Source organism: Mus pahari, chromosome 12, assembly GCF_900095145.1.
Source record: "Mus pahari chromosome 12, PAHARI_EIJ_v1.1, whole genome shotgun sequence".
In the NCBI taxonomy this organism is placed as follows: domain Eukaryota; kingdom Metazoa; phylum Chordata; class Mammalia; order Rodentia; family Muridae; genus Mus; species Mus pahari.
In genome coordinates this window covers 66,444,505-66,458,015 of record NC_034601.1, presented here as the reverse complement: position 1 = coordinate 66,458,015, position 13,511 = coordinate 66,444,505, and the positions used below count along the sequence as shown (strand labels likewise).

The window sequence follows — 13,511 nt, the reverse complement described above, 5'->3', positions numbered from 1 at the left end:
TCTGAGACCACATTCTGGTTGCTGTGATCTCTTCACCTTTATGTTGTGTCTTTTATACTCCTTTGGGACCACAAAATGTGTTAAAACGCTCTTAGGTTCCAGCGTTCGGTAGCCCTCGGGGTGATGAGCACTCCTCGTGAATGCTGGTAGTGTCATCCCCACTGAGTTCTGCCGACATCACAGCTTTTGTGTGTTCTGTGACATCATTGAGTCACTTGCTTATACCACGAGGATTTATAGTCTTTCATAATTTAAAGGCCCAGACCTCTCTAAAACATAGTGAAGCTTATGTCGTCCATCACCATTCACACCACATTGTATTCAACACCCCCCACCAAAACACCCATTTTTCATATACAGTTACAAATAGTTCTTGGAGCTACTTGAGACTTATTTATTAGCCCTCTCCTAGAGCTGTAACTTCGTATTATCATAATCTGAGGGCACTCATATCGAATCCACACACATTCAGTTTTATCCTAAAATCCACATTCTGACTTTATCATTCCTGTATGTCTTCCTTTTGATCTGTCTTTGTTTGAACGATGAGACTTTTCCAATTTTATTTTCTGCTCTACTTAACTGTTGCAGGCCTGATAATTACATTTAAAGTCTAAAATTATAAATGAGGAAAGGCTTCGGTAGCACATTACTTGCTTTAAGGGCACAGTCTGTATGATAGATACCCCACATTGGTCTCATTCAGATTGTGAACTCCTGACCGAACTTACCACATCTAGTAAATCAACTCTAAAATTCTGCCCTGCAAATTTTGCTGGAGTCACCTGATGCTTACAATCTATATGTTTCTTTGCTAGATCTGATTAAACAAAACTGGTAGGTTGTCACCATATATATATATATATATATATATATATATATATATATATATATATATCTCCTCTTCCAAAATGGAAGGTAAGATCATGAGCAAATGAAGTTCTGATTATTAATTAAATTGTGCATTTTAGATGATTTGAAAGTCAATGAGAATCACACTGAATCTTATTGCCTATCTTTATTAATATTATTATTATTATCTTATGAATCAGAATCACATGACCCCAGCCCTATGATTCTTTTTTTTTAATTAATCATTTTGTTTGTTTAAATTTAAAATGATATCCCCCTTCCTGGTTATCCCTCTAGACATACTCCCATCCCATCCTCTCTGTCCCCTGTCCGCTTTGCTTCTATGAGGATATTCCTCCACAAGGAGTGAGCCAGAACTCCAGATGTATCATATGGTCTGTCCTATCTGATCAAAGATGTGTAAATATAGGTGGCTGCATGGAATGTTATAATAAAAACTGTAAGATTCCCCACTATGGATCATCATTATTACCTCTGCATAGCTGTTGCTTTTAGAATATCCTTTTGATTCATCTGGAAGCCATCTCCGTCAATACAGTATGGTATCTGAAACAGTGAGCATTTGAAAGTCAAAAATGCACAGACATTGGTTAAGCTCATTTGTTGTTCTATCCAAGGACAGGGGACTTGTTTTTCCCCACTCTTTTTGTGTGGCTCACAGCTGCTGAGAACACTAGATCCAGGGCTTTACATAAATTATCAAATATATCCTAAGAGAAAGAAAAAAAAAAAACAGACTTAAAAGTATCCATAGCAGAGCATAGTGCACAATTTTGATCTTAAAATACCTAGATTTGATGGTTCAGCTTTTGTTGCATTGTAAGAATATCATGGGTATTTGTATTAGCATATTTACTGTTGTTACAAAATACCTGGGTATTTTATCAATTAAGAGGATACTTTAGGCTCGGTGTCATAGAACCAACTCTTGGCCATGAATGAGGGCATCCTGCCTGCATCACAGAGTAACAAGTAGCATATTGATTGGTGTGTATAGAAGAAACGAAAGACAGATAGCTAGAGACATTCACAGGCAATTCACTTTGGCAAAACAAACAAACAAGAAACAAAAAATAAAAAAACAAACCTAACTCAGTCTATAAAAACAGCAGTCTATAAAACAGTCTACAAAACCTCACCCCAGTATGATACCCACAGTCACCTAATTACCCTTTGGTAGATTATATGTATTACCAGACACTAATATCTTAATTTTGCCATTTTTAACTCATCCAAGTGTGACAGATAGATAACATTCACTTAAAAGCAGGGCATTTCAATCTTACCCTATGGTGAGATATCAAATTTTATCTGTATTTATATTAACATACAAAATATATTTCTTCATTTTCCACTACAGTATTTCTCATCATGGATCTATTTTTATTTATTATTTATATATTTTTATATTTATTTAGTAAGTATGTTAATTAGTATTTTGAATTTCAAGCAAAAATTTCCCTGTTGCTTTCCATGGGTGATACTGTAAAGCAAAATGGTTTACTCCTTTACTTATTTATTCACTTAATTCTTTCACAGAAGGTCATGCTACTGCATGTCTAACTCAGTGTGCATACAGAACTGAATTCACACATCTCAGACTAACTTGAAACCTTACTAGCTGCTTCACGTTCCTCTCTAAGTGAACAACATGATGTATACAAGGTCTGGGTTTTCTGTGCTTTAATGGTGCTGGGCTTCTGCCCATGGTTTGCTTCCTGGTAGACAGTATGGTTAGAAGAAGCCAGTCAGTCCCATTCACCTTGGTCCTCCTTTCAACCTGGTAAACCACCCTCCATGGAGTGGGATATGGTGGGTGCCTTGTTGTCTTTACTTTTGCTTGCCATTTATATTGATATGTTATAGTTTACCACTAAGATTAACATTAGTTTATTGTCGTATGGTCTCCGTGTACAAAAGAGTTGGGATGATCTAGAGATGTATAGAAAAAAACAAGAAAGTAAAATATGGATAAAATATTGAATCTTGTTATTCCACTAAATATTTGACTGTGAATCTAAATGAAACACGATGACGGGAGAGTGTTAAGCTGATCGTCTTTTCATTATGTTTTTTAGGATCTCGTCTTCGTCAAGAAGACTTTCCCCCCAGGATCGTAGAACACCCTTCTGACGTCATCGTCTCCAAGGGAGAGCCCACCACTCTGAACTGTAAAGCAGAGGGCCGGCCCACTCCCACCATTGAATGGTACAAGGATGGTGAGAGGGTGGAGACAGACAAGGATGACCCCAGGTCCCACAGGATGCTTCTGCCCAGCGGATCCTTATTCTTCTTGCGAATTGTTCACGGGCGCAGAAGTAAACCGGATGAAGGGAGTTACGTTTGTGTTGCAAGGAACTATCTTGGTGAAGCAGTGAGTCGAAATGCATCTCTGGAAGTGGCATGTAAGTAGACACCATGGGCCTCATGTGCGCATACGTTCTGCTTCAAACTTACTAGTTTGGTTTGTTCTCACTGATACTAAGAAACTATAGAGTAAATCATCTGGAATAATTCACAATCTCTGCTTCTCTGAGGACTATGGCTAGAATACTGTCAGTACAAGGCTTGCAACAATTTTCTTTGCTTAAATTTGAATAAAGTCAATGTTGTTATATTGAAGCAACGGGCAATTCCATATGCTATTGTAACTGCAAATTTGAACTATTGATGAGATACATAATAGAGTCTCAATGTTACTTATGGTAAAATCAAAAGTTTACTTACAGTAAGGTCATAAAATGCAAAACCAAATTCAATATTGCACATGTTTCTGTTACTTATATTTACATGTGAACTTTTGAAGTAACACATTACCTAATTCTCTACATTTTAGTATCTCCATTTTCTTATAGACCAAATCCAGAAATAGTAGGCATGTGAGGGAGAATACTGCCCAAACTACAATGATAACTTTAATTTTTTATCATTGACCTCATCTTTGAACAGATAACGACACTGTTGTCAAAGTTTCTAATTTCTACTCAATCTTAACATTCAAAATAAATAAGAACTTTCTCCGTCTTTTGAACTTTTTCATGTATTTATTTGCCTCCCCTGTCAACAGTTAAAGATTTTAGTACCCGGCTTCTATTTAAATATACACTCCATTGGCTTCATGGGTAGTATTGCTTTGGCCTGACGATTTGGGGAGTTAGTAAGTCCTTGTTTTAAGGAAAGGTTTTATCTTCAGTGTATTGTGAGCTATATGACAAAAATAGTTCTTACAGAAGGCATTTGTGTAGAATAGATATCTGGGTGACGGAGAATGTTGTGATGAGAAAAATATTTCCAAATAAAGTAAGAGGTAAATTAAAGTAACCCTGACTTGTAGAGATGGAGAGTGGACCTGGCAAGAGGAAGAGTGGGGTTAGAGCAGCAAATGCTTGTTCTCTAGAAGGAAACTCTGTGTTGAATATCAGGAACCTGGGGAAAACCATCTCAGGATCTACTCTTCTGGGTGTGGGATCATGTGGGCTCCTAGTCTACAAAGGGAGTCTGAAAGTGGCTCTGAACTTTGCCCAAATCATGGAAGGACTTTCTGTCAAATTTCATTGTGATAAGACATAGTAACTGAGCACATTTATCATAAAATGATTTTGATGCAACATTATGCATATGTTTGATTCCCTCTACTTCACCTTGATTTTTATTTAAATGAGAAAATATTGTATCTGGCATGCCATGAAAATCACAATTCTGTTGATAGCAATCTATTTTTATTATTTGTATGAAAGTCTACTGCCTGTCCCTATACCATATTCTCTCTCACACTCACATTCTTCATATTCTCTCTCTCTCTCTCTCTCTCTCTCTCTCTCTCTCTCTCTCTCTCTCTCTCTCTCTCTCATCTATCTACCTTCTATCTTCTATCTATCTACCCTCTATCTTCTATCTATCTGTCTGTGTATCTATCTATCTATCTCTCCTTTCTTCACCAACATAATGGGTCAGTTCAGAAAAAGAATGAAAGAAAGAAGAAAGAAAGCAAGCAAACGACAACAACAAAAATCACTCATGGCCAAGTATTGCTAGCTAGAATTAAATTACCCAATTACTGTTTTTTATTGGTGTTGTGTGTTATTGTTGGTTGGTTTAATTTTAAACCTGTATGAAAGGAAATTCAGAGCCATTCTGAAAGTCCTTTCCACTCAGTTGATTCTGAGGCAGACATTTAGTCAGAAAGTGATTTTAAATGGAACAAAAACACAATCACAGGGCTACCAGCAAGAGGCCTGGCACTCATGAAGTTAATAGGTGGTTTTCCAATGGGTCCCTCAGGAGCACCAGGCACAGAGGTGCAGATAGAATTTCAGTTCCCACCAAGTGCTGTGGTGTATCAGCAGAGCCTTCGCAGGGAGGAAGGGGGGGGGGCATGCCAGACATGCAGCCAGCCTGGTGGCCTCAAGAGATGGCAGCTGTAGCCCCAGGTGGTAAATATGTGACAGCAGCTTGATCTATCGACCAAAGGAAGAGGGGGTACGGGGCTAAATGAAAATTCATGAAAAATTGATGAAGTCCCCAGATTATTTTTTTTTTCCGTTTCCTTTCTCAGGACTCCTCTAGTGCTGAAGAGAGAGATTAAATGAGGTGCTGAACGGTTTACTGCCAGGAGGTTGTGGTTCAAAGTTCAGAGGTCACATGGAAACCACCCCATATTCACACCCGCAGGACTTCGTAGGAAAATCGAGAACTTTTTAGATCACCTTTGTTTCCATAATTAAATAAAGTAGCTAAATATTCAAAATGTGGCCTTTGAGTTGAGCCTAAAAAAAAAAAAAAAAACAAAAAGAGAGAAAAAGAGAGAGAGAGAGAGAGAGAGAGAGAGAGAGAGAGAGAGAGAGAATGCATGATTCATAATTCGATTGGGTGATGAGTGTGAAGTTCCCAAGGCAGGATGGCTTGCTTTTTCCTCACTACTTCCTGTTTGAGTCCTCCCAGTAGCCCCCCCCCCTTTTTATCCTGTGTTGTCCATGTATCAAGACTTGGACTACAGAAGCGTAATTCAGTGAGAGAGAGAAAAGGGCTCTGCATTATTTATGGGTCACAGATTGCTTGGCTCACAAAGCTACAGGACACTTTACACACATCATAGTCCTGCTTCTTTTAAATCTAGGACCAAATTGATATTTTTATCTGTACAACAAAGAGTGGGTTTATGAGGAGATGGTCGTGGCTGTAGATGGGACCGGTGGCTTCCAAAGTGAGCACAGGTAAAGGCGAACTTCATTCCTTTGAGTTCACAATGATGTAGCTTTTTACGTGCTTGGGGTTATTTGACCATGCTGAGGTCGGGGGGAACCTGATCCAGGTAAAATGGTTTTATTTTTCATAAAGACATAAGGAAGGCAATTTAAATGTAAAGGAACTTAAATTTAAGCTCTGCAGAGCTCCTTGAATTCTTTTTCCAATGTTTATTTTATTTTTCAGACATGCTTTTTGCTATACATTCTAGGGTGTTCTCAAGCTCCCAACCACCCTATCTCAGCCTCTCAAGTGCCATCATAGGTGGCAAGAGTTATTTAATGAGGTTGTACTCATACAGCTTGTCCTTCACAAATTCAGTGTATATCACTCTATAATTTGAAAACAAATTTAGTTTTATTGTGTGACGACCTACACCAGAACCTCATCTAGCATATTTTGACACTTAAAAGAAATCTATGCCAGTTAGCATTCAATTTCCATTTTTCTCAAACCATCCTCCCTTGGTTCCTAGGAAATATTTACCAGCTGTCTGTCTCAATAAAGTTGGTGTTGGATGCATTTAAAGTAGAAATATTTATTAAAGTTAATTTTGTGTTATAACCTATAACTTTTAAGACATGTGATTCCAGATAACAGCACATCTCCACTTCTGCTTTTGTACATAGATTCCTCCCCCCCCCCCCTAATAACTAACATAGGTCTTTCTATTCAGATCAAAGGAGCCAATAGGGGAACTAAAATTCCTTAAAGTAGGTTGCACTCTTTTTATATATGAGTCAGTCTTTATAAAAAGTAAGATGAGAATTTTTATAAGTCTAATTATTTTTTCTATTTAGAAGTCCATAACTTCTTGTACTTTAATTGCAAAGGAGTGAGGTTAGTTACAAGATTGACATATTCTTGGTACTGAAAATGAAATTGGTTCTTGTGAGGAAAGTCCAAAAGCCAAGGCATTCCTAGCTATTTAGTTCTTAACAGGGAGATGCCCCTACATGTTTGTCAGTTAGAGTTCACATGTACATTTTTTGATAATGTTTCCTACCATCATACTGTGTGAGAGAAGATGAAGTCTCAGCTTGAGGTAGCTTCTGGGATGTCATTGTTTCTCTAATGTCTTCTGTTCTAGATCAACAGACTACATGATTTTTGTTGTTATTGTTGTTTTTGGCTACTATAACCAGATAGATGAATGAGGTGTCCTAGACACACAATAATTAGATTTCCTTTATTTGACTCCTCCATTGGGGACCCTGTGCTCAGTCCAATGGTTGACTGCAAGCATCCACATCTGTATTTGTCAGGCTCTGGCAGAGCCTCTCAGGAGCCCCCTTTCAACTTCCCTCCCAGAGTTCCCAGGGACTGAACCACCAACCAAAGAGTACATAAGGATCCACCCATCTCTCCAGTCACATATGTAGCAGAGGATTTCATTATCTGGCATCAATAGGAGGAGAAGCCCTTGGTCCTGTGAAGGCTCCATTCCTCAGTATAGGGGAATGCTGGGGCAGTGAGGTAGGAGTAGATAGGTGAGAGGGGGAGCATCCTCGTAGAAGCAGAGGGAGGGAAAATGGGAGAGGGAGGTTCCAGAGGGGACACCAGGAAAGGGGATAACATCGTGAAATGTAAATACATAAAATATCCAATAAAAAATGAAAAAAAAATTTAGTTAGATGTTGAAATATAGGAGCCAAAAGGAAAGGTTAATTGAAGTAGAAACCTTCCAAGAAAATTGATATAATGTCTTTTTTTTTTTTTTAACTTTTTCTTTCATTTGGGTGGACATACTGTATATATGCTGAATTTTATGGTCTGGTTGGCACTTATATAGTTAAATCAGTTGTGCTAAGGTTTGAGGGCCTGCTTCATCTACTATAGAAAATATTCCTTGGCCACTTATGCATGCAGGCATATTACAAAATTGACCTTGAACACTCAAAATGTGTAAAAACATTGGTCTATGTTATAAGCAGCGAGAAAAGTCTGAATGGAGGATGCCATGGGCACCTTGCTCACAGTCTCAAGTACGGACTAGAAATTGAGATTAAATTAACATCCAAGTATAAAGAGAGATCTTTTGTCATCTGTATTTCTATCTGGAAATCAGGTCAATTCCAAGATGAAGAAATATTTCTTAGCTTATCTAAAGGCAGTCATTATATTTTATGTGTGAGGTTTTCTAACACTGAAGTCTTTGTAAAGACTTTATTATGGTTGAATTGTCAACCACTGGCAATCAGCATCCTCTGTGGTAGAGAGGCAAGACCCTAAACAGAACTTCCTCAAGGAATTAAGAGTGGAAAGACTGCCTTTGGATTACTAGGAGTTAAGGGATGTCATAGAAAAAATGTTCTGTTAGGACAGTATATGGGGGCATTTAGGGCTATATCTTGGTGTTAAACTAACATATTAAGGAAGCTTTACTTTTGTTGAACGACACTGGCCTCCCTCTCTGTTTTGCTATGCTAATGGAGCATATAGTATGGAAGCAGATACATTCAACTTTAGGGGCATGAGATGGAGGTTTATGGAGGGGAAACTGGGAAGGAGGATATCATTTGAAGTGTAAATGAATAAAATGATTAATAAAAATGGTTTAGATTCTATATTTCAAGGGATATATTTTTATCATAATTATAGAACCAAAACACAAACCCAGAGAGGAGCATAATTCTGATGACAGTGTCAACAAAGGACAGAATTACATAGGACATGGCCAAAAGCTGCCAGGACCAGGAGCTGTGATTACACACTGTAATTGCTTACGAGTAAGAGCTATTGCTGCCGAGAATAAAGAGAACACGGAGATGCACAATTGATGCTTCTGAGCAGAAGCCAAGTAGTAGGAATGAACCACTTGTATCTCCGAAGCACAATATTTCTCTTTCTAAGAATTTCCTGGTCATAGCTTATTGAATTTTAAAATTAGCTGTAAGAGTTGTTTAAGTGTATTCTCTCTCTCTTTCTCTCTCTCTCTCTCTCTCTCTCACACACACACACACACACACACACACACACACACATACATATATGTGTGTGTATATATATGTGTGTATATGTATGTGTGTGTATATATATGTGTGTGTATATATGTGTGTGTATATATATGTGTGTGTATGTATGTGTGTGTATATATATGCGTGTGTATATATATATATATGTGTGTGTGTGTGTGTGTGTGTGTGTGTGAGAGAGAGAGAGAGAGAGAGAGAGAGAGAGAGAGAGAGAGAGAATTTACTTCTTTATTTTCATACAGACATAAGATTTGCACCTAGGCAGACCTGTCTCTCAAGAACGTTTTCTCAATCACTTGGTTAAGCTTACACATTGATTAATCTAAACAAGCCAACAAAATCATTTGGCACTTAGAGACAAAAAAATCATTAGTGTTGATTTGGGGTATTTTATCCAGAGACCATGGCCCAGTCTTGTGTACACAATGGAGATTCCTGAAGAGATGAAATGGGATAGAAGTTACTGTTTTGGTGTAGATATTCTGTGATGTGTAAGATATTAAAGAAAAGAAACAATACTTTTCTGTTTTGTTTAGTTATTTATTGTCAGTTGAGAGCTCATTAGTTTATTCAAGTAATTTGATTTTTCTCTTTACAGTTCCTAGTAGTCAAATATCAGTATCAGAAAAATCCATCACTTTCAGTTGTTATTGACATGTTTGGAGGTTAAGATGTCTTAAAGATTAACAATCCAATTTATAAAATGAGTCATCTGTGATTTAAGATACAGAGAGAAGTGGACTAAGTTTACAAAATAAAGAGCATCACAATAGCAGCCATGTCTTATAACTTTTAAGAGATTTCTGAGTCATTAATATTTTCATGGATCTTTTTTTGTTTGCTGTTATATGTATCTATAAACATCTTCTGGTTATAGTTTTAAGATCAACATATAATTTCATTAACGTTGACCAGTGTGGATTTTCAATTATTGTATTTCTTTAGTTTTTAAATTTAGAAAATGACCCAATGTTTTCAATGTTTAACACCAAAAATAGCAAATATCCATAGGTCATATAGAAAGTGGACAAATACTTCAGAGATTAATTCCATATAGATCATATATTTAAAGTAAGTGTTAGTTAAAACTATATAATTCTAAAGTATAACATATAAAGAAGAACAAACAACCCCCCAAACCATCCTCCTAAATATAAATAAATAACAAGAAAAAACAATGCCCAGGACTGATTTTATTAAAATTTGAATCTTCTAAAATATCCCACCTTCGTTAAGAATATAAAAAGATCAATTTCAGACTGCGAATATATAGATATATACATGTGTATACATTATATAAGCAACAAATGACAAAATACACACAAGATGAAATAAGATATGCTACAAATGAACACATATTATTAATGGCACATAAGCACATTGAAGCATTACTGTCCATAGGAAGTGCAGGAAGACTATCAAGAAAAGATGCACATAATTTTCAATTACAGAATTCTTGTGAGGATGCAGTGTAACTGATTTATTCATGCATTACTGATAAAAACTCAAAGTGGTATATTCACAATGAAATACAGTTTATCAGGTCCATGAGCACTGAATTCTACATACCATCTTATTGCACATTTAAGCATTTGAGTCAAAGAAATGTTAACATGCACACAAACACACAATCCTAGATGTATTTGTGATAGTAGAAGGTAAGACAGGACTGAACTGTCCCACATTGAAATGAATGATTAAACAGAGCAGTCTGTATCCACACTATGGAATACTACTCAGCAATAGAAAGAATTGAATTATTGATATACAGAACGATGCAGATGGGTCTCATGGGTATTATGGTGCATCCGAAAATGGCATTTTAAAGGGCATTCCAAAAGGTCGCATGAGATATAATTCCATTTACATAATAGTCTCAAGATCAGAAAATTATGACGATAGAAAACAGATTAGTGGTTTTGAAAAGTCAAAGATATGGAGTCAAGCAGGACTGATTATGACTAAGAAGGAAGAGTGGGAATAGTGGGAGGAGACTGTAGACACACGTAATTCTGTATTTATGTTATTATGCTAGATATGCTAGTATATAAATGTATTAATGGAATAAAACTCTGTCCATCCATTGCTCTGGGGAAGATGGATGGCTTTAATACTACCATAGAGTAGAATTAACAGAAAAGGAACTTAGAGGAGGACAGGCTCCATAAGAGTGTCAGATCCGTGATGCAGGGAACAGATTTCACATCAAGGCCATAGAAACCCTAGCTTTACATACAGAGTAGTAATTTAAGTTAAGAAGTATGATTCAGCTTGATTCTGTGCAACAGTACTTACTCTTGCAAATACTCATTTTGAGAACTGTTTAAATTCACCATTAAACCTGGAAGCCTATGGGAAGACAACTGTCGAGCAGGTAATGTTAGGGGAAAACGCTGAAAGAGAAGGGAAGTTTGATCCTTGACCAAAAGATACATAAAGTCATCTGTAGGTTCCTCTCCGTTTTACAAGCACACCATGAGCTCCTTTATAAAATGGAAAATAAATGGCTTTCTATGAAGCTTGAGTAGAAAGAGAAGGCAAAAATATTGGAAGTTTCAGATTCACAGGATTCTTTTGGGTGATGGTTTGATGGGTCTTCTTTCCTTGGACCATAAGGGCTTAAAAGTTAACCAAGCTAGAGGGTATTTTACCTAATGAATGTAATCTTTGAAGTGATTTGTATGCTGACATGGCTTCACCTCGTATATTCCCCTCTAAAGGAAACGAAACAAGTCACGGGGCTGAGAATCTCATACCCTTGTCAGTTATGAAATAATTCTTATTACTTCTCTATTTACAAGAAACTCCACAAAGTGAAAGTAAATTCATGTTTTTTTTCCTCTCCTTTTTCTTATCATCTTTCATCACAAGTCATTGGGAAAAATTCCCAGGAAAATTGTGAGCCCCTCTTAATATCTATGTTGAAATCCTTGGAGATTATAAGCAATTAAATTAATTACACTTTGTAAACCATCCCTTCATTTAGAACATATCATTTCCCAGGATGCACATGTCTGTATTGAAGAGAAGCTTGAAAGAAAGCTTCTCTCATTTATTTTTTGCTTTCTCCCTGGGTCTGCTTTGAATATTCCTGAAGAGAGGCAGAAAATGTTGTATTTAATATTCATATAGGATTTTCATTTTAGAGTGGTGGTTTCTATTAGTAGCCTCTTGTTAAAAGGTGGTACCTATAAATGGGTCAACTTAAGAAAGCCTTCCTGCGTAGACAGTTGATTCTTTGGATAAGCTGATGGAGTGTAATCTTCAAATGTGCATGCCATTAGTAGAGATGCCAGAATCTCAATTTATTTCACCTTTTCCTTTTTCTGACACATCATAAGAAAATGCATTACTAATGAAGTACCCATTGGTAGTAACCCATTATGTGCTAGAGTCTCCTTACATCAGATGACATGCAAATGAACTGCTCTATTTCTGAGGCAAAGGAGAGCTGAGGAGTGGCCTAGTTAATCACACTTGAGGGCTGCCATAGATGTCATCTGGGAAATATGATCATTATTCATGCTTATTTAAGGGCCCTTACCCTGTGCCTAAGAAAAATCTCCCATTCATTCCATTTGGGTTTGATGTTAATTACGGGAGCATTAATAGAAGTTTCTTGTAAGAAATGAATGTGGGGTTAAACCTGGGAGTATGAGGAAGAAGCAGCATTTGTGCCTCAGGTGGATGTAAAACCATGAATTCAGTTGCCAGTGAGATGTCAGGAACCTTAGGGAGCATCTACATCAGTTTGACTCAGATAAAAGAGGGATAGAGAGATGAAATGACTTACGAAAGCCTGCTATGGATACAGGAAGTTATCTTCATCTACAAATGAGGTAGCCAATTGCATCAGTCACCTATATAGGGGAAGGATAGTTGTCTGAGTTGAAGCCATCACGTTGGGTCCTATCCAGTGATTAACTGGCCAGTGATTTTGTCAATCCATCTAACTTTCTGCATTCGTTTTCTTAGTATATGATAAAATGACCAGACTAGAGCATTTCTTCTTCAGAGACGAGGAGACCGAATAAGATCTTTTAAAGGAGAATATGCAACTTCTTATTGAGTATACTGGAAATTTCTTCAAGAACTTTTGAGTTATCAGTCCTAAATGTCAAGCAAATTTGACTCCAGTTCTTTCAAATTTGCTATTACATTAGTTATTATAAAAACACTGCCACCAAACCCAGACACTATTGCATATGCTAGAAAGATTTTGCTGATAAGACCCTGACATAGGTCCTTCTCTTTTGTGAAGCTATGCCAGTGCCTGGCAAATACAGAAGTGGATGCTCACAGTCATCTATTGGATGAAACACAAGGCCCCTAATGAAGGAGCTAGAGAAAGTACCCAAGGAGCTAAAGTGTTTTGCAACCCTATAGGAGGAACAATGATATGAACTAGCCAGTAAACCC

At 37.0% G+C, this 13,511-nt stretch overlaps 1 protein-coding gene across 13 annotated transcripts in view; it reads left to right on the top strand.

Annotated features, from left to right (window-relative positions):
* Positions 1-13,511, top strand: part of Robo2 (roundabout guidance receptor 2) — a 1,496,637-nt gene that overhangs the window by 1,052,243 nt on the left and 430,883 nt on the right. For all 13 annotated transcript variants that reach the window (XM_029544828.1, XM_029544827.1, XM_029544826.1 and 10 more), the window contains one exon: positions 2,952-3,278. In XM_029544828.1, the coding sequence (XP_029400688.1) occupies positions 2,952-3,278 (327 nt within the window). The remainder of the gene's footprint in view (positions 1-2,951; positions 3,279-13,511) is intronic.